General features: G+C 37.3%; 1 protein-coding gene and 1 long non-coding RNA gene across 7 annotated transcripts in view; one reads left to right on the forward strand and one right to left on the reverse strand.

Moving 5' to 3' along the window:
* The window catches only part of PCMTD1 (protein-L-isoaspartate (D-aspartate) O-methyltransferase domain containing 1), a 68,914-nt gene that overhangs the window by 11,807 nt on the left and 35,742 nt on the right, over positions 1-21,365 (reverse strand). For 5 of the 6 annotated variants that reach the window (XM_045050164.1, XM_045050166.1, XM_023248502.2 and 2 more), the window contains 3 exons: positions 13,885-13,987; positions 2,157-2,328; positions 200-323 (listed from right to left, as the gene is read on the reverse strand). In XM_045050164.1, coding sequence (XP_044906099.1) covers positions 200-323; positions 2,157-2,328; positions 13,885-13,987 — 399 coding nt within the window. Of the gene's footprint in view, positions 1-199; positions 324-2,156; positions 2,329-7,767; positions 7,960-13,884; positions 13,988-21,365 lie in introns of all 6 variants that reach the window. The other variant, XM_023248503.2, reaches the window with a different exon arrangement.
* Positions 19,851-20,752, forward strand: LOC123383222. The gene is made up of 2 exons (XR_006592737.1): positions 19,851-19,990; positions 20,236-20,752. It is a non-coding gene; the product is annotated as an uncharacterized LOC123383222 (long non-coding RNA).

Genomic DNA, 21,365 nt, shown 5'->3' on the forward strand with positions numbered 1-21,365 from the left:
ATATGTCCATGAAGGCAGCTAACTGTGTCTGGTGCAAGGTAGGAGTTTTAACCCACCCCCACAAAAAAGCTGAATAAACCTGTTGAATATATAACTGCATGTTTATTTGATTTTTCATAATCACATAGTCCATTAAATCCCAACCATAAGAGTTTAACAACAGTCACGGTTCAGTCGGAAAGGACCAACAGTTACTTACGGAGTCCTACAGAATCAGGTTTGCCATTATCATTCTTACTTGGTTGTACAAGTGGAGCAAATGAAACAGCAAGGATATTTTTACTTTCCCAAGTGTTTTGTCCAGTTCGCATAATTTGTGTTAACTATTTGGAGGAAAACACAGAAACAGAATAGCTTAATCCTGGAAATGCGATCGCCTTACAGTCACAATTTTGTTTTCATGGAATAACTGCCAATGGTTGCCATATAATCACCTGTATTTGAATGCAACCAAATTACTATCATTTAAATACTTACCATAAAATAATACAGAAGAAATCACAAATATTTGCAGCTCAAGATAGATAAATCAATGTATATGGAATATCCAAATATGGTCAAGTGACCCATCATGTTATATTTGGGGTCTGATACCTTCTAGGGGTCTCATTCCAACCCACACCTTCCAGTGGATCCCAAATTAGATGTCTCACATAGGTTCAGTTGTTTGGTTAAAGCATTATATAAAGCATTAATAAAACCACGTTCTGATTACTGTACCAATGAGTCAACTTCATGGTTGCCCATGATGGTCATAAAATGCAGATTCTAATTCTAATCGCAACTTAGTATTTCACAAATAAACGTAATTAATCACAAGAGCATTACAAGTTTTACCTACCTGGCAAAAACTCATCCCTAGTCCTTGGGAAAAAAAAAACTAGCTCAGTACATGGCTTGATCAAGCTGAATTAATATCTTCAATTTCTATTATAAAAATAAGCCCATTTGACATTCAGATGATAGTATATAATTAATATTTAATAAAATACCAATGGGAAGCCCTATCTTAAAAATATTTGGAAAGGTATTTTCAACAGATAACAGAAGATTGTTCATCTGGGAGTCTCAACTCTGGAAGCATTCAAGTAACAATGTTTTTCCAGGAATGTTTTTTAATGAATGTTTTTATATTATGTCTTTTTAATTACGGACAAACAATTTGCTACAGAGCTTAGTGCATGGTAATGGTGAAATCTACTGAGTTGCAAATAACATGCTGTGATGTTAAGGGACCCCCTCCCCCAAGATTATAAACTCCAAAATGATGAGGCAAGGTCCCAGTTGTCTTATATAATTTATCTCCTACCGTGTAAACCACAAGGCATTTTAAACGTCTCAAATTTAGGTTAATATGAATATTAAGGATTTGTTTTGAAATACATTTTTATAAAAATTTTTTTTTGAGAGAGAGAGAGAGAGAGAGAGAGCACACGTGTGAGCAAAGCGCAAGCAGGGGAGGGGTAGAGGGAGGCGGAGAGAGAGAATCTCCAGCAGGCTCCACAGGGGTTGAGGTCATGACCGTGAGATCGTGACCTGAGCTGAAATCGAGTCAGACACTTACCCGCCTGAGCCACCCAGGTCGCTCCATGTTTATAAATTTTTAAAGTAATTTCCTTTTGAAAGAGCCACCCATTTCCTGAATACATTAGTATTTCATACACTTACTATCCCTAATAATTCCAAACCGAAGGCAGATAAATAACTGAAAAAATATTTTCAAATGAGTCTATGTCATACTAAATCAAGATTTAAAAATTTACTTGTTTCTTTAACGGATTTAAGCAGTCCAAATCCCAAATAGAATTTCTCTTTTCTACGCTCAAAGAACTAAAGAATGTCAGAAACTGAGTGGCTGGTAGAGATCTTCACACCCAACTGAACAGCTCTGGGTACAAAAACTGTGGGAGGAAGCAACTTGGCAAACATCACACAGGCTAAGCTCTGGGGAGACGAAAATCTCTTCAAACCCTAGTAGAAGGATCTCTTCTGTATCTGCTTTGGTTCAAGAGTCTGTTTCAAGGTTTTGTTTTTGTTGTTTTTATAGCTAGATCTGTGAAGAGTACCGCTTCCTTAAAAATCACAGCCTACTTTTCACGGATAGAACATTTCCCACCTTAAACTAACATGCTTAAGCAAAGGACAGTAGAAGTTACCTGATCTTCTATAGGCATGACCAGAATGCCTCCAACTTTCAGTAAGATTTTCATGTAGTTTTCATGATCCTTCTGGACACCAGCCCCACAATAAATGCGGTCATACTGATGACTGTCAGACGCTATCTGGAGGCAATTACCAACCACAAATGCGGGTTCACAGAACTCAAATCTGCACGAAAAAACAAATATATTTTAATTCATTTAAACAAAAGGTTAAATCTAAAAAAATTAACATAATCCACTTCTTTCAAATAGTGAAGTTACCAAAATTAAGGATAAAACATCAGGAGATTTGATTTAAATATCATATTTATGAAGTTAAACTGATCAAATATATAGTTTTATTATCAATGATATAATTCACATTTTTAAAACAACCTGTTTTTTTTGCCATACTGAAACTTCACTTAGGGCTTAAAAAACGAGCATAAGGAAAAGCTCCTCATGATACCAATCTTGTGATGCCCCACAAGTGATATACACTAAGTTCACCTTCCACTGCCCTTTCCAAAAAAAAAAAAAAAAAAAAAAAAAAAGCCGATGGGCCAGCGGCCACGAAAAGGGCTCGTGCAGTCCACATCTCTGTTTGACATTTCTGCCGTGGCTAACAGTGGCAAAGCTTCGTCAGGAAAGGACGCACTTCAGCAACCACTATGATTAGGGAGATTTTAGCAGAGCTACGTTACAGGGCTGTTATGTGACTGCTGCTTTGGCCCCTGGGATCTCCCGATGCAACAGAAGGAGATAGGGTTTCAAAGCAAAGGCATCTTGTCCAGGCCGCCTGTTCCTGGTTACAGTGTTGGTTCATGGTATAGAGAGTTATGCTTTTACAAACTATCCTATTTAGACTCCTACTTTATTCCTTAAGGTGTAACAAATCTGTAAATAGTTTCTAACGTATAACATTAATTAAAACCCAATGCACTAATAAAACATATAATCTTTTAGAAAACTAATTCATGGAATATCCTTTTAAGTTGATTAACGTTAATATGACCACACGTAAAAGTCAGGCTATTATTTGAGGATGGAATAATCCATGTTAAAAGTTTCGGCATGCGGTAAAAAATGACAAAGATTGACTCATAATCATTTCTACTTTGTAAAACATATCCTGTCCTTTGCTAATTAATAGACTTCTTACATAACAACTTTTCATTAAAATTCACTGAACAACAGACACGTTATATTCACTAATGTTTAAAGAAGAGTCTACCAGAACTATGCCCTGTCTTTGGTCCCCTATCTTCTTAGTGGAGGCTTAGAGGTGGGGTGGGAAGGGTTGAGGAGTTGGGATGGGATGACTTATCAGTGTCCCCTCTCTTCCCCATACCCCCACACTAGGGTAGAGTCCATGCCTCATTATTTCTTTCACTGTAACTGCCTCCTCGCTGCTCACACTTTTCAGGTCTCCCCTCCATCATTTTGCTCTCTACTGCAGAGGACGGAGTGAAGCTCCTTCGAGTGCCACATGGGGCTCTTTATGACTCTACCATCAAGTTGTCCTGCCAGATTCGTTTCCTGCCTCTGCCTTCCCTGCTCTTCCCCCTCACTGCCCCCCCCACATACTATGTTGTAGCCAAACTGAATTACAGTTGACCCTTGAACAAGGCAGAGGTTAGAGGTGCTGACCCCCTCCCTGCTGTCAAACATCCGAGTATAACTTACGACTCCCCCAAAACTTAACTACTAACAAACTACTGTTGACCGGAGGCCTCACAATGATAACATAAACGGATGACTAGCATTTTTTAGTTACATGTACTTCATACTGTATTCTTACAAAAAAGTAAGCTAGAGAAAAGAAAATATTAAGAAAATAAGTAAGAGAAAATACATGTATAGTACCGTACTAAAATCTGCATTTAAGCCGTCCTGCACAGTTTAAGCCCATGTTGTTCAAGAGTCAACTGTGTGTGCTTCTAGTTGCTTAGAGGAACTAGCACGAATTGTTTGGAAATCCTGTAGCTGGGTACATGCTGCTCCTTTGACTGAAATACCCTTCCCTCTCTCCTTCCCTTGATAAATGCCTACCATCCCTTCAAGACACAGTTCAAGTATTAGTTTTAGTAATGAAATCTTACCCAACTCTATTTTAACAGTATCTCATTCTTCCTACTAGCATGGTACACATATAGTGCACCTAGGTTAGGGCCATGCTTAAATTCCTTTTAAACTCAAGATTATGGTATGACCTATGATTGCCTAAAATATGGCCAATGTATAGTTTCTTGACTTTTAAGTATAAGATACTGTGGATCATGTGGTTTAATCATTCTACGAAACTCACAGTAAACATTCTTTAACAAGAAAACATTAGACTATTTTCAATGAAATCTAAAAATCTTTATTCTTATAAAAATTCATCTTAAATAATTTAATTTTATGATAATTTAAGTCAGTCTTATTTTTTGGGAATTTGTATTTTAAAAATTAAATTATTAAACCTCTTTTATCAAGTCTATTAAATCAACTTAAAAAATATGCTTACGGTTTAAAAAGCTTCTTATTTGTTAAAAATACATGGTAACTTACAGAACTATTACTTAAGACAACACCATTATGAGTACACAACTTACGATTAAGACCACTTCTCAGATTAGTGACAGTTTATCCGTCCTCATCCAAGCAAAATTAATTAGAAATAATTTAGTGCCTGATTCTAAAATCAAAGGTGTGATTCTGGTCAAATTTCCTAAGAAGCACAATTCATTAAGTGAAATATTATTTATCGAGCCCAGTTGTGTGTAAAGATTGGAAACAGAATGGGAAACACTCAAGCCTACATCTAGTGGAAGAGACAAGAATCAAAGAATGTCACTAATACAGATTTACAGCTATAATAAATGCTCTAAAGGAAAGGAATATGATTCCATAAGACTAAGGATGAAAGGAAATAGACCTAGGGAATCGGAGAAAGGCTCCCTGAGAAATGTCAAGATGAGACAGGACAATCTAGAACCACAGGGGAGCCAAGATGGTCGTCACTAGCCACATGTGGATATTGAGCCATTAAAATGCAGCTAGTCCAAATTGAACTGTACTGTGAGGATAAAATTCACACGGGATTTCAAAGATTTAGCCCAAAATAAATGTAAAATAGCGCAATATTTCTTTTATTTATGTGTAGGGGCGTGTGTATTTCAACAGCCACATAAACTAAAGATACTAAACAAATACCCTTCTGCTTATAATCTCTGACGAGGCGCTTCAAATACTTTCTCCTTAATACAGGCTTCCCTTTGAAACATTCCCCTGGTATTCCTTTCTATTTCTGTGAATATTTCTTCTGAATTTTAAATGTATCTCCATCACCTATGACAGTCCTCAGAATACAATTACTAAGAGAACCATACAAAAAACATAAATGTTTTCTACCTATCCACTTTGAGTAGGAACCCAAAAAAATCTTAGGACTAGAAGAGAAACTTGCCCAGAAAGATACAGAAAAATATGTGCCTATGATACTTTCTATAACAGTATGATGATCCTTGCTGTACTAAACTGGTCACTGTAAAAAGCTGTAACTTCATGCTACAGAAGATAGTTTTTCTCAAAATGCCAAAAAAGGCAAAACTCAAATAATTTCAAAAAATCCTCACCTTTAATGAATAAATCAACTGTCCTATAACTGAAAGGTACTTTTTTGGGCCTTTCAGAAGATCTTAAATAAGCCACAATAACTTTAGGAAAATGACTTCATCTTTTTTCCCCCTAGAGTGCAGATCAGAACAAGTATATTTTGCTTTCTCTTAGGGAGCAATCTCTAAATCTATAAATTTCTACTAATGCAAATGGAACATATATTTCTAACAAATACATACGAGTTCTTTACACTTTCATTTAACATAGTCAAATTAATTTATTTTAACAGAATATTCAGATCTGGAAGTTTAATGGAACTTGAGATGTTCCAAAAAGGATTGGACTATTTCTAGATATAACATAGTAAAATTTCAAGGACATAAGTAAAACTGAGGACACTGTAATGTCTTCAAATGTTGGCACTAGAACATCTAGAACATAGAAAATTCATATGCCAGGGGCGCCTGGGTGGCTCAGTCCGTTAAGCATCCGACTTCAGCTCAGGCCATAATCTCACGGTTTGTGAGTTCGAGCCCTGCGTCGGGCTCTGTGCTGACAGCTCAGAGCCTGGAGCCTGTTTCGGATTCTGTGCCTCCCTCTCTCTGCCCCTCCCACACTTGCACTCTCTCTCTCAAAAAATAAACATTAAAAATTTTTTTTTAAAAGAAAGAAAATTGATATGCCAAACACATTACCAAAAAACTGTAACACTACCAGTTTAGTGGTCATTAAGAAAAATATCTGCCAGAGATAGTGTCTCATCTGGAGACTCTTGATTATAACTATGGCTTAACCTTTTCTACCAGTAATACATGAATCCTTCACATTATTAAAGAACACAAAACAATTCTCAAAATGCATTATGATTTTATACATTGTATCTAAAAAAAAAAAGTAGGTAATGGACTATCTTTCCTAATAAAGGACTTAGAGATGGGCTTTAGTCCTTCTAACTAGGTACATATTTGAGGATCTTAGACATTCTGTATTCTAACAGTAAAACTGTGGCTTATTTTTATAACAGCATTTCACGTAAATAAACTCACACCAATTCCATGGCTAATGATGTGTGTAGGCCAATGTTTATGGATGTGCCCCCACCCGTGTCAGATGATGCCCAGGCAATATTTACAGAGAGCTGGACGACTGACTGGAGACGTGGACGGTAGCTACTGTGTCATCAGAGTAAATTACAACTCCTATTCATTCTTCCAGTGTTGACAGGAAAATAAAGAAAACATGTTCTCCCGTAGGCTTTCACTATCTTCTGAAAGCTGCATCTCACCTAAGTTTCCACAAACCTCTATAGAGGCAAAGGACATATTTTAAACCACAAATACAATCTGTGTATAATCTGGAAGACTTCAGCAATAAATTAACCAGAGCTTTTCAGTTTACTACAAAATAGTACTACACTATTTATAGATCTATACAGGAAATCTAGGTTAAAATTAGTGAAAAGGAAAACCCAAATTCCATTTTTTCACATCAATCAAAAACTACACGAAACCTACGGGGGAGCAGGGAGGCAAACCAAAATGGCATTTCCTTCGTGGTTATTATTATTCATAAATTATGGCTCACGTGTGCTTGCTCTAATTTTTATTCTTAATTTAGGAAAGTTCATTAAAATTTTATGTCTGTTAGTAAAGTGAAAAGTAGCAATCATTTTTATTCTTTGAAGAAAATTTCCAAAACAAAATCTCCCAGATGGAGATGACTCACGCTCCCAAATTACACTGAATTATACCTAACGATAGAAGTTATCCGTACACAAAATAAACAGCTCTGAAATGCGTGTAATAACTACAAATTTATTCACTTTAGACTTTAATCATTTGTTGATTTAAATCTGCAAAGCCAGGAACTGTTTTCAGACTCTCTTACGCGGAGAGGGAAAACTATCTGGCGTGCTCTTACTAATAACGTACACTGGAAATCATTTGTGGGAAAACAGAGAGCACATATCTTGGCTTACACACGAACACTGGCCCGAAATAACACTGGGATTCTCATCACTTACCTTAGCAGTGGTTTTCTTTATAGGTGCGTGTTGAAATATCTTCATCTGGAGTCGGACAGGTGATTTCCTTCACAGCAGGGACCTTGCCAACTTGCCCATATAATTCTTTTGATAAGCTGCTAGGAGATCAGGGTGACCTAGCCTTGCCCTGCAGCTTCCCTCTTAGACGGATAGTCTAGGTCTAGGAGCTGACTGAGAGTAGAAAAAACAACATTCCCCTTCAATACACTGTTGAAGTGGGGGGCTGACAATTTGCACACCTAGTTTATCATGTGCCACAGGATGCTGTCATTGAAAGTTTAGACAATTATTCCAATGGAATAAAGGATTTCAAGGTCATAGGAAAGAATCCTACCTTGTTCTCAGACCTCATCCAAAACCACCTGCCAAATGAATCACAGAAACCTCTTTTTCTTAAAACACTTAGTCACAATATACATTTTGGGTCTTGAGAGCTATGACTATTTAGTTAAAACAAGGCAAAACTTCAGAATTTTCCACTGGGAAGAAACATCCAGGGAAATATTATTATCTCTTGCTCTCCAAATGCAGTTATACCATTCAAAATCTCTTACAATCAATAATTAAGCTACGGAATAGTGTAAAATTTAAAAAGCAAAGACTTTACCTTTTCAAGTGTTTTCCCTTCCAACTGCATCAATCTCATCTCAGAATAATTTCAAGCATTATTTAAAGCAAAGTGTGAAGAGTAAGTAAATACAGTGTTTTTTCATTGAAAGAAGCTTTAGGAAAATCCATAGGATCAAAACCAGTCTCTAAACACTTTATAGGAAACAGGACAGGCACATCACATAAAAGCGAGCGTCCAAGTATTTCAACGGTAATTTCTTCTCCTAAATCCAACTTTTCCCCGTGCCATTTCTCACGGATGTTAAAAATACAGAACTGATGAATAGCCCGGGTGACTATTTTCAAGCACTTCTGTTACCACCATTTGAATGTATGTCATGATTGAAAACAGTTCACAACCTGTAGTAATTGCTATAAAACTACCATCTGAGCATTACTAGTGTATTGAAAATATTCAAATATCTGAGAAATATTTTGAAGTAATGTTGAATAGACATTTACAGATCGCAAAACTACTTCAAGTATGCCATAATTCTCTTAAAGAGGAAGCAGGACTATTCTAGTGGTAAAGTCGACAGGACATAGAAGCATTTTTCCAAGGCAAATCAAAGCACATGCAACACAAACCTATACTTAAAAATCAAATTAGGCCACTAGACATTGCCGTAAGCCAATTACATCTTTGAAACATAGAAGAGTATACTATCTGCACTTAACTAAAACTCATACCTCAACTGCATTGCCTCGCTCACTCATCTCTGCCCCCAAAAGTAACTCACACCATAGGTGAGTTTCATCAGTGAACAGGGTAAGTATGCTTTGTAATAAAAATGCTACCGTGCATTTAACCATGTTAACAGCCCTCCTTAATCCTAATCAAAGGGAAATAAATGACGAAAATATAAGCGCTGCTTCAACTTTTGTATCTGGGGCTAAACTGCTCGACTGTCATTCATGGGTAGCTTCCTGCTGGAACAAATATTGGGATAAATCACTGTTTACATCATCATAGCTAATTCAGAAGTAAATAAAAAGATGGACATAGCCGAGGTCACAGCCTGTCCAGTCTTCAGTTTTCCCACTTGGGCAATGTGGACACCAAAATGGCTTCTAGGACTGTGGATTAAGCACGTGGAATGTACGTGGTACTTAATGAACAGACAATACATATTAGGTGCTATTATTTTTTATTATCTCATTACTGTTTTCAGTACTCATATCATGACTCATGTATATAACTACATAGAAACTATAGTCTTCTGTTCAAACGGAATGAAAATCTTCAAATAAATCAAACAATGCTGCACTCATTTGACTACTGATGTTAGACTATTCCCAGAATTAGCTAAAGTATCCTTGAAAGGGAGGGGAGACAGGATCGAGCGATGTATTCCTAGGAAATGGCACACTCCAAAGCATGCATTCTAGGGAGCTGAGTCAACTACATGCGCATGTATATATTATATAAATACATAATATTGCTATAAAAAAGTGTATACCAATTACCAACTCATTTGCAAAGCATTTACAGGATAAAGGTTTACAATTCAGGCTACTTTAACTGAATTATTCTTCCAAGCAACTACCACCGGAGAGATTATTTTGCTTACTGCTCAAGCACAAATACTGATTATAACTTGACCTTCTCCAAACTTCTTCCCTCATGAAAGCCAGACACCTAAGGGCCTTTAAGACCTAGGCCCAAAGACTTGTCTAGATCAGAGTGGGCTAAAATAAAGGTGTTCTCAAGAGTGTGAAGATACAAGGGTCAGCAAACAGGCCAAATCCACCCTGCTGCTTGCTTTTGTAAAGCAAGTGTCCCTACAACACCTCATGCCCACTCCCTTTCAAAGTGTCTAAGACTGCTTCTGCATTATGGCAGGGTTGAGCAGTTGCTAAAGGGACCATTTAGCCCAGGAAGTCCAAAGTAGTTACTACTTGGTCCTTGACTAGAGAAGTTTGCCAATGTTTTAGAGGACCCTAGGAATCAAATGTCATGTTTATAAGGGAATTTCAACGAATCTGGAAATACCAACGTAGAGCAAGGATAAACCATACAATAGAGCTCCCACTCCTGCCCATCTCCAAATACAGTCAATTCAGAGTAGCCTCTCCAAATTATTTTGTTTGCTGATATAGGAGTAAGGCATGGAAAGAAAATTTTAAAATGCATACATTACAATAAAGACACTTTCTTCTAAAAGAAGAAATACTACTTTCAAGACTCAGGAACCCAGCTTGCTTTATAAAATAAACACAAAAACACACACTTACATTTCTTAAAAGGTCACCTTACATTATTTATTTTAAGGTTGAGTAGTTTATGGATTTTTTTTCCCTACCTACTGTATTTGGAGTTATGATCTCCAATTGATACATGTAAGAAAATTTAAAAATGCAGTTTAAATCGTAAGTGACATAATAGTTTTGAAAAAGCAACTGATTAAAAAACATCCAACCCTCCCCACCCCCCCCCCAAAAAAGATCCAAACCAATAGGATAAGGAAGGAAGGAAGAGTATTACGTTTCAGCTACCTATTCTGTGTTACACATAATCAAAAATAATCTGGTACTAAGGAATACATAAAGAGCAATTAATTTTCCAGTTACTTTCTATTTTATTAATTAAAATATGTATCTTGATGACCTGTTTACAATATAATGTGACTGCTTAGAAATGGGATTTTTAAAATCACTTTGCACAGCAACTTTTTCAAATTCCAAAAGTTAATATAAATAGAAATATCATCCACAAACACCAAAAAATTGCAAAGAAATCATCAAAACACAAGACAGAAAGAACACTATTATATCTTTATAGTTTGTCACCAAAACCAAATATAAAAGGACCAAAACAGGAGGCCAATGAGAACTCATCGACTTTGATATCTCAGCTTCCAACCACTCACCACTTTACGCAAATGGAAACATTTTCCCAGTACCTAGTGCTCTTTGGATGTAAGAGACTTCTATATAGAGATCTGAAATATTTAAATAATACTTCAGAACACTACCTGAAAACCAAAATAGATAATATTTCCAGAACTAATTTTTTAGACTAGTTTATTAATGTACGAATCTGCTTTAAAAAGTTGCAATGCTTCAAAAACAACTGTTATAAAGTCTATTTTAACTAAAATAGCAAGACCATTAAAAATTATAAACATTTAGAGAAATCGTATCACCATATTTTCTAATTCATCATTTTATGAATAACAAATCTATATCACAGAGTAACAACAAATTCAAGAAACACAAGGAAATTTTAATTGTTTTATAATTATATGAAAACAATTTTAGAAAAAAAAATTTTAATTGAGACACTTAAATATATAGTCTTCAAGCTTCTCTGTTACGGATTATTTGATATTTAAATTACATCAACATAGAAATGCTTTAAATAATAACATATTCTATTGTTTCCCAGGCCTAGTTGTCAGCACTAAACTTGAGCTCCATAGATACCTGTATAGAGATGCTTCAGGGATTCAAGGTTCATCCTTGAGTGCATTCTGTTGGAAATGGATTACTATCTAGTAACACCAGACTTCATGGTAGAACTTAAACACTGGCTTTTACTAATAGTGCCTCTGTATTTTCTAAGTTCAAATGTATTCAAAAGGCCCTTTTGTGTATACTGTTTCAACAACAAAACACATAAAATAGGAATCCAATAAATTCAACAAAATTCTATAGTTTTGTTCAACAATATAAAAAACATTCCTGTCCACATCTTAAGCATTTAACATGTTACAAATAAGCAGACAGAAATGATAAGACACAAAAGGATGATAAAACTGAATCCCAATTTCCTATAAAATAACTTCGGCTAAAAACTTTTTTTTTTTCTGTCAAACAATATGTTATTCTTGGAAACAGAATATGAACCAACACGGTAAGCACTTGAAAAATGATTCCAATGTGATTTAAATTTTAACTACTTATAAAGACAAGCATAAATAAGACAAAGGATGGTGTTCCCCAAGTTGGCGCAGAAAATTCAAATGGCTTGCTCAAATACATGGAATTAACTATAGGACAAAATAAACCTGAACACGTTCCAGTTCACTCCAGCCTGCCCGCCTGAGGTCTCTCATAACCCGATTACAACCACAGCCAGACAGAAGACTCCCCTTCACTGAGGATTTGCAGCAGCGTATCCGTTTTCTATTCGTCAACCAATCGAGTGCCACTTGCCAGAGGACAGATACACACTGGCAAAGGCAAGGGGAGAAAAAGCAAAGAGCAGGGGGACGGAGAGGAGGGGCAGAGAAGGGGAGGAAAGAGGAAAAAACACTCCGGCACACGTTCGCAGGGCCTTCTCCACTTCTTTCATGCACTGTCCCGAGGCTGAAACTCTCTTACAAAAAAGCCCTCAGCCCTGACTCAGACTCCCAAGTTTCTCACCTCTGTGGTCGTGGCCAGGGTCTAGAGATGAGTGGGGAAGGCCCACTCCCGACAGAGTTAGTAACTCTGGCTTTGTACTAAAACTTTGCAAGAGAAGGTGACCTTGTTCTAAGCTAGTGTTCTAAGCTCTTTAAGGCTTTCTTGGAAAATATGACTAGTTGGAAGATATGCCATCACGTTTTACACAATTTCGCAGAGTTCGTGTACTTCAGCATAAGACACCCTTGCCCCGTAGCGCTATCATTGCTGAATTTTAGGAACACTGCACACTGAGAAGACTCCCCGGCCAGGCGAAGGACCAAAGTCTGCACTCTCTAAGGGAAAGTCCGAGTTCAAAACAATATTTTACAAAGCAATGGCTTCAACAAAACCTTATCACAAAATAGATCAATATATTTCTATGATAATTAACTCTAGTTATATTACAAGGTAATTGAGTGTTTTTAAGATGGTCCTTCGGGGGCACCTGGGTGGCTCAGTCGGCTAAGTGTCCGACTTCGGCTCGGGTCATGATCTCGTGGTTCGTGATTTCGAGCCTTGCATGGGGCTCTGTGCTGACAGCTCAGAGCCCGGAGCCTGCTTCGGATTCTGTGTCTCCCTCTCTCTCTGCCCCTCCCCTGCTTGTGCTCTGTCTCTCTCTGTCTCTCAAAAATCAATAAATGTAAAAAAAAAAAAAAAAAAAAGTCTTTTGTATGCTAACAGGTATCACCCTATGTTAAAGAGGGCAGAACTATTAAATTACCACTCCAAAGGTATAAAACCAGTTTCAGAACAGTATTTTCTAACGCCAGAAAAGGTGCTTGTATGATTTTTAATGAATGGAATGTAACCCTACCGCCATTACAATCACTGCATCCGTCAGTGACGGATGCGACGGATGCTGTGATAGTAATGATTACAAAAGTTACTTTGTGTTTATTTATAATTTACAGTTACACAGAAAAAAAATGATAGCGTGATTCCTCTAACTTAATTTTTTCAGTCATTTTATACCACACTGATTTCTGCTGCATTCGGTGGAGCAATTCAGGATCGATGAACAGCACTGAGGAACAGACATGTCATATTTAGCTGCTTATCAACTGCTTTCAAATCAAAACTATAGATGTGAATACTTACTTGTCAAAGCTGTCACTATTTTTGATGAAGCTCTCCAGTTTTTCCTTGGCATATTCCACCACATCTGAATGAAGCTCAATCCCGTGATTTATTCCAAAAGGACCTGCAATTGTAGCAGCAGCAGCATTTTTATAAAATATATATATTTATAAATACACACACATATACGTATAGTAATATGTCTTTACAGAGTTCTTTTAACTTCTGCTCACTTTTCTACCACAGGGGCATTTAAAAGGCTTGAATATGTGAATGTCTGCTAGCCAGATTTAAAAAGCTGAATCGAAAATCTCACTGTTTCCATGGCTTTGAAAGAAAGAAAAGAAAAAAGAAAAAGAAAGGAAGAAAGAAGAAAGAAAAAGGAAGGAAGGAAGGAAGGAAGGAAGGAAGGAAGGAAGGAAGGAAGGAAGGAAGGAAGGAAGGAAGGAAGAACAAAGACTAAGTTATAGAGAGTTCTCTCGAGAGCAGCCCATCTGTCAGGACAATATTGACTAAGAAATAATCATATTCTTATCTAAAGTTTTGAGTTCTTCACCATTACATTTTCATTTATCACTTGTTAAAAACTGGGTAATTCTAAAGTGCCTGACACCATGGGCTAACACGGCTATTCTATAAATGTCTCACACATCCCACTATATGCTAAGTTCCTACACTCTATGCCTTCCGGAGCTCCCCACGTCTAGCAGAATGTGGCCACCAGACGGCAGGACTGCACAGCCGAGTTTACTCTTCTGTTCCGGTGTCTCACACTTCACTTAGCATTTCTTTCTACCCACAGCCAGGGAGGAGTGACATTCTAGGAATGAAGAAAAGGAGAGCTTTCTGAGCCCCAGGAGATGGTACTGGGAGGGCACCCTGGGACAGTCACAGAGTACCGGCAACCGAATTCACATCTCCCAAAGCTACTGGGCGCATTACCGCCTGCCCCGTGACACACAGGACAGTAACACAATCTCACCTGGCTAGGCTACGTGCTTTTGACTTCCAAAACTGAGCCAGAGTTTTCTACTCTATACTTTAGTTATATTTCTATTTTGAAATTGGTCTTCTAGGAAAAAAATACGCGTATGTATCTTCCCTATCTTATACATACTTCTTTTTTGTATCTTGTATCTTAGGAACTAATTAACTGGATATACCCCCTACTGAATGTCATTAAAATACAATACATAGTGGAGTTCTACTGACCTCTAAGATTTTTTAAACAAAAAAAATCAGTCACCAATTATCATGTTTGAATGTTCAGAGGGCACCTGGAAAAAAAAAATGATGTATGATCTACAAACTACCTAAACTAGAAAAATTAAACCAAAATGTTTGGATACTATCTTCAAGCCAAAATCAGATAATGCTTTAACCTACTGTATTTCTAACATATTCTATTTAATATGATTAAAAAAAAACGGTTATACTTGAAAAATGTATTCAGATACGGGTAAAAAGGTACATGATCCATCAAAACACAACGGGTAGAATTAACTACCTTTGCAGTGTTTTCATACTTTTAAAGTAAGTTATGCTGATTGATGCAATCTTAAATGTTCTGTTTTGGTCTCCTTACAGTCAAACAGTTGGGTCGTCTGAAAACTGGAACATCCTATCTGGTATCATTTTAGACCTCTTGTAATTCCTGATTATTACCATAAACAAAAATAACCTGTCTTCAAAAATGAAAGTGGCAAAAAAATAAATAAATAAATAAACTCAGAGAACACATGGGGACATCTCTTTTTTATATTGAATCTGAATACTTTAATAACTTGAATTTCCATAAGGAAACAAAGAATGCTAGGAAACACTGAACAAAGTTTTCCTCACTAAAAAAACTCAACTCATAATTACTTAACATTATGCACATATTGAGGAAAATACTGTTCTAGGAGATAAATTCCTAGGTGATCCATTTAATGTAAAACAAAGACTTCCATATTTTCATTATTCATTAAGAATCTAGCTATAGTAATCAACTATGCTTATGAGACCAGACCCGGGCTACATGGATAAGAAATCAATGAAAAACATCCATATTGCTAGAATCTGAAGTTTCCTTTAAGACCAAATGCATAAGCTACATAATAAAGGTGTCATGTAAAGAATCTGGAAATCAAGGCTTGTATTCAGTATTTCACACTGCTTTCTTAAGAGAGGGAGTCTGACCTTGAGTTCTATTTCAAAGGGACTACACAGGTGGCTCATCACTTAGAAGTCTCTTTTTTCTTTCCTTGCTTTCTGCTTATTGTCTAAAACCAAAGTGGCAACTTTTGGAAATAAGGTTAAAGTTCATTTAGAAAATTTCTTAAGGATGTTTTTCACATAACTTGTTTTTCACATTACCTGGGTATAAAAACAATTTCATTAATATATAAAGGGTTTGACCATACCGTAAACAGACGCGCAGAATATATTATGTATTAACTTCTAGTGCAAATACACCATTTATGATTTTTTAATGAACGAAATGTAAGTAACATGGAAACATATCCTTATCACTATTAAGCTGTATAATTAACATATTAAAAATAGTAAATTTAAGAGAATTCATTAATAAAAGACAGAACTTAAATAACAATGTTGCCAATATCTCATTTATTTAGAATGTAAAATACAACTGGAACATTTTAAATATACGATAAAAATGTAGTGTGATGCTGTTTATTACAACTCATATTTGACACAGGCATTAAATAGAGCAGAAAATAAAACCTAGAAAACTAAGAACACAAACACAGCTACTTCCAAGGAAAGGGCCTCAGAGACCTAGGGTGGGAAGGAGACATTTCTGTCATTACACCCTTTTGTCTAAAGTGTCCAGACTATACCCATACATATAACTTTTTATCAGAAAATAATGGGCTAGTCAAAGAGATCACCAAAAAATAGTCTTCAGATTTTCAAATTAATAAAAGAATTCTAACAGAAAGGTACAACGGAAAAAATGAAACAGTATCCAAAAGAAGTGTCAACACTTTCTAGCACCATCTAAGAGATAAAGTATAAAGGTAACTTTGTATTCAGTGGTTACCAATTCTATTCTGTATTTGCCAATGTGAAGAGGTTTTTCTGTAAATGCTAACGGTTTCATTTTTTGTATTACGTATTAAAAAAATAAAAGTACTAACAGTTGACCATTATCTCTAATAGCTAAACATTAAAGAAAAAATAGAAATATACACAGAAATCAAAGTTTAATTAAGACAAATAGCAATTAGGAAAACCTAGGGGCTCCTGGGTGGCTCAGTCGGTTGAGTGTCTGACTTGGGCTCAGGTCATGATCTCATGGTTTGTGAGTTCGAGCCCTGCATCGGGCTCTGTGCTGATAGCTCTGAGCCTGGAGCCCGCTTCGGAGTCTGTGTCTCCCTCTCTCTCTGCTCCTCCCCCGCTCACACTCTTTCTCTCCCTCAAAAATAAATGAACATTTTAAAAAAATTAAAAAAAAAAATTAAACTGTAAATGCTTGGTTCCCACCCCAGACAGACCAAGGGAATCTCTCAGGGTGTGGCCTAGGCCCTACAGATAACCTTAAACACAGTCCAGGCTGAGCACACTAGCCACATCCTCCTGATTTTTAAAATCTCTTTGGACTATCCAAATCTCTATTCTCATTGGTAAAGTGTTACCAATAAAAGCATGTTGGATAAAACTAAGTATTTACCACAAGAGGGAGCAGATGAATCAGTTATTTGAGTTCTATGAAACTAGTATAAAGTTTCTCAATAACAACTGAAATATATAATGTAAAAACATTTTTTAATAAGTTCCAATGATATTTTATTACTAATTTTAGTTGTATAAAATAAAGCATTGGGGGAAGATTTATAAGCAACTTTGTAAGAATTCAGAGACAGTAACAGGTAAGAGAATAGGTTTCATTCTCTCTGTAAACATCTTGGGGTATAACAAAGAGACATAAATAGTGCAAAGGTACATAAAAGAAAGGGAAGTAAAAGCAATCCGCAAAAGATTAAGTAATCATTAACTAGATAGAAAGAAATTGATCTCATATATTGCCACTTAAGATAACAATTTCTTACGGTTTTCCGTACATTTTTGTACAAAAAGAGCACGTTAAAGAAAAACAGGGTCAAATGTTTACTGAGTCCTGCCACATTCACATAACCATTCTGAAGCTAGCTGGATCTACCTAAGACTAGACTAGACTTGGTTCTCTGCTCTGTAGGTTTAGGAAAGGCTTCATGAAGCAAATCTTGAAAATTTTCCAGAAAGTTCCAGCTCCAGTCCCTCGAGCTCCTCTCAGCTGACGGCGGATTTCTAAGTGCTATTTTTCTTTATTACACTTGAATTCTAGATGTACGTTTACACAAAATCTGAACATGTTGGCTTAAACAGTTACAGAAAATAGATCCGAGCCCTTAAGTAAACTACATGTCCAAAACCAGATGTCACAATCAGATCATTTACATGTTTCCACCCAGCAGGCTAAGAATACACTCAAGTCTAGTATGTTCACAGCAACTTATGACTATCTCACACATCTACGGTGGAACATTAAAATAGAGATTAGGTTTCTACCAGAGTAAATTCAATCAACTGAGAATAAAACGTGCTCACCTACAAAAAACAGTTTTAAAAGTTAACTTAAACAGCTTTACACTTGATCTAAATTCTTTTTAATGCAATCATTTCCCCTGGAAGCGATTTTCAGCAGCTCTTTCACTGCACTGCATATTTGTGAAATACCTGAAGACACACTGGGGCCAGCATGGTGACCAATTCACATAACAAACAGAGAACTAAATGAAGAATGGGCCGGTGAAACTGACAACAATGCTTCTATTGCTAGTTCAGAAATGAGAAGCACAACTTCAAGTGTACAGGATGGGTCTCGTTCTCTGCTGGATCCTCAGCAGCCACCACAGTGTTGAATATAACAAACACCTTTGAAGGAATAAAAAAGTACAAAAATGTACCTACGCTCCCAAACTTAAAAGGTTCACAACTCGGACTGAAGCAAAAGATGTACACAAAACCTAAAATGTGTATTTTTCATGTCTAAATTTAAATATCAAGTATACCGGCAAAAGTCATTAAGTATACGGCAAATCTATTTTATCTGTTACCACCACAGAATGAGGCACTCCAAGGAAGACTGAGGGAAGTACATTCCATTCAAAAGAAGTCTGTTAACGTTAGCTATGATGGGAATCTTCTAAAATGCAATACATACTTTCCTTCATGTACCGAAGGAGATTATGACTTCAAGTCAGCTATTATCCGTATAATCATGTGAGTATCATGCAAAAGTAGAGGTGTCCCCAACTCTATGAAGTTATTCTTGAAGTGGGGACCCGCCAACTAGACAAAACGGAGAGAAATGGAAAACCTTTTCGAGTATACCTTTCGATTCGCTGGGAATTTTTTAACCCTACCAGTATGTTACCCATTCCACAAAAACTGATGAAAGAGTGAAGAGAGTCTGATGTCCAGGTTTCCACCTGGAAGAATTTGGGGTAGAAAATAAAAAGCTACCTCTCACCAGAATGAGCAACAACAGGAAAAAGAAAACGTGAACTGTTTGCCTCGTGTGGAACAGAGTAAGAGACGGTGACCCGAGCCGGAAACAGGCTACACTTCTAGAATCTCGTGCACACTGAAGAGACGGGCGGGAAGCACCATGTATTCAGCATCCAGTGTGTTGGCCCAGCCCGGAAGATCAAGAGGGTCCCCGGTTCAGGAGACAGGCCAGGCCTTGGTGCTAGAAACTGGTGAATCCTCTGTACATGCATGTTACCTGAAGACAGAAGAAAAGATCCACCCCTCACCCTTCGCTAGCCAAAGCCAAATCAGCTTCCCTAACAGGACGAAAAGTGTTCACAAAGGCAGTGGAAAGAGACTTGAAATCCAGGGAAAGAATCTTTGAATGCCAAAGGTGTGGGAGGGTAGCTGAGCCGACCCCTGCAGAAGCCACACTCCAAGAGAATGTTAAGACAGGTTCTAGAAGGGATCAGGAACTCCAGCAGGCCAAGTAGCCCTGCTGACCCAAGCCAATCTCTGGCTCTCATCTACGTGCTCAGTCCAACCGACCAAGTCCGCTCAGGGAAAACTGTATGAGGAGAGGAAGGGAATAGGCACCAGCTCCTACACTGTGAGATCTTCACAAGTTACTTTACACATAAAGAGACAAATTCGGAAAGCTTAAGTAATCTTCCGAAACACAGGGTTGACACTCCTAACTACGGCAGTTTATGTTCTATAAAGTTCAGCAAACACTGAATTACCAAGTGCCGAACCACTCTAGTAGGGGAGACACGTACACACACACACGTACCTCAAACACGTAATAATCTTAAAGCCTAAAAACTCAATCTGCTTGTTCGCTTTATTTTACAGAAGAGAAAACGAGCTTCCAAGCCGCTAAGAGATGTTTGCCCGAGAGCGTCCCAGGAGGGGCCAAACACGGGCCCCAGAACCAGAGGAGCTGCTGGTGCCGCACTGTCCCCTTCTGTCTTCATCGGCTAGGCTCCTCTAGAAGCCAGCTGTGACAAGAAGGCACAGCTGTCCCCGTCCACCCCAGTGAGGAACGTGCAGAGTGACCCAAAGTGTTCACGCCTCTGCTCTCGTGCACAAATGACCTCAGAAGCCACCAGGTACTGACCTGAGAGTTACAAATAAATTTTCAGTAGCAAATTCACAAACGATAGGGAGCAACTAACTGTAAAACAAAGACAATCTGAGTTGGGGAGACTTCATCCTGAAGATAAATACAAACTCAAGACGTGCAAGAACCACCTAAGATTTTTCACACCAAGGGGACTGCCTTGGAACTCTGAAGAACAGTATGAGGAAATATAACCAGAAATTACTGTGAAAACTTTGTAAAATTTCTAAAATCTGTAGTTTCCTAATATTTGATGTTTGTATTACTATTTGTTGCCCTATAATAATTAGCAGTAATAGTCCATAAACACAAAATCACGTGGGTATTGATTTTTAGAGGGAGTAAAAATGAAAGATGGTTGAGATTAGTAATGACTTCCACTCCACAACCATAAGTGAAAACGGGAAGAGCCCTGAAGTATAGACTAGTGATGGCAACTCAAGACGGGGTCTGTGGGCAGAGGATGCACAGAAGACTAACTGGGACAAAGAAGGAACAGTTCAAACAGCGATGAGTTTTACTGAATTCAGAAAATACGAGTAGCCTAAATGAAATAACTGGTGCTTTTCAAAACAGATCTGCTCGGAGCCCAAAATAAAGCAGATGCCAAGAGCCTTTGTAACTCCTAAAAAGAAAAAAAAAAAGAAAAAGAAAAAGAAAAAAACCAATCCTCACACAAAAAGGGGCGGGGGGATGGGGTGGATAGAGGAATAACTGAGGTTTGGTTTAGTACAAAATATATTCTAAAGCAAACACTAAGAACCTGCAGAATGTGTTTTGTCTTATCAAAAAGAATGGGGGGTGGGGGCTGAAGACCACTCTGGATTTCCCTGATTCATCTCTGGCTTAAAGTGAGCCAAAA

The sequence above is a fragment of the Felis catus genome, chromosome F2, assembly GCF_018350175.1.
Source record: "Felis catus isolate Fca126 chromosome F2, F.catus_Fca126_mat1.0, whole genome shotgun sequence".
Lineage (NCBI taxonomy): Eukaryota > Metazoa > Chordata > Mammalia > Carnivora > Felidae > Felis > Felis catus.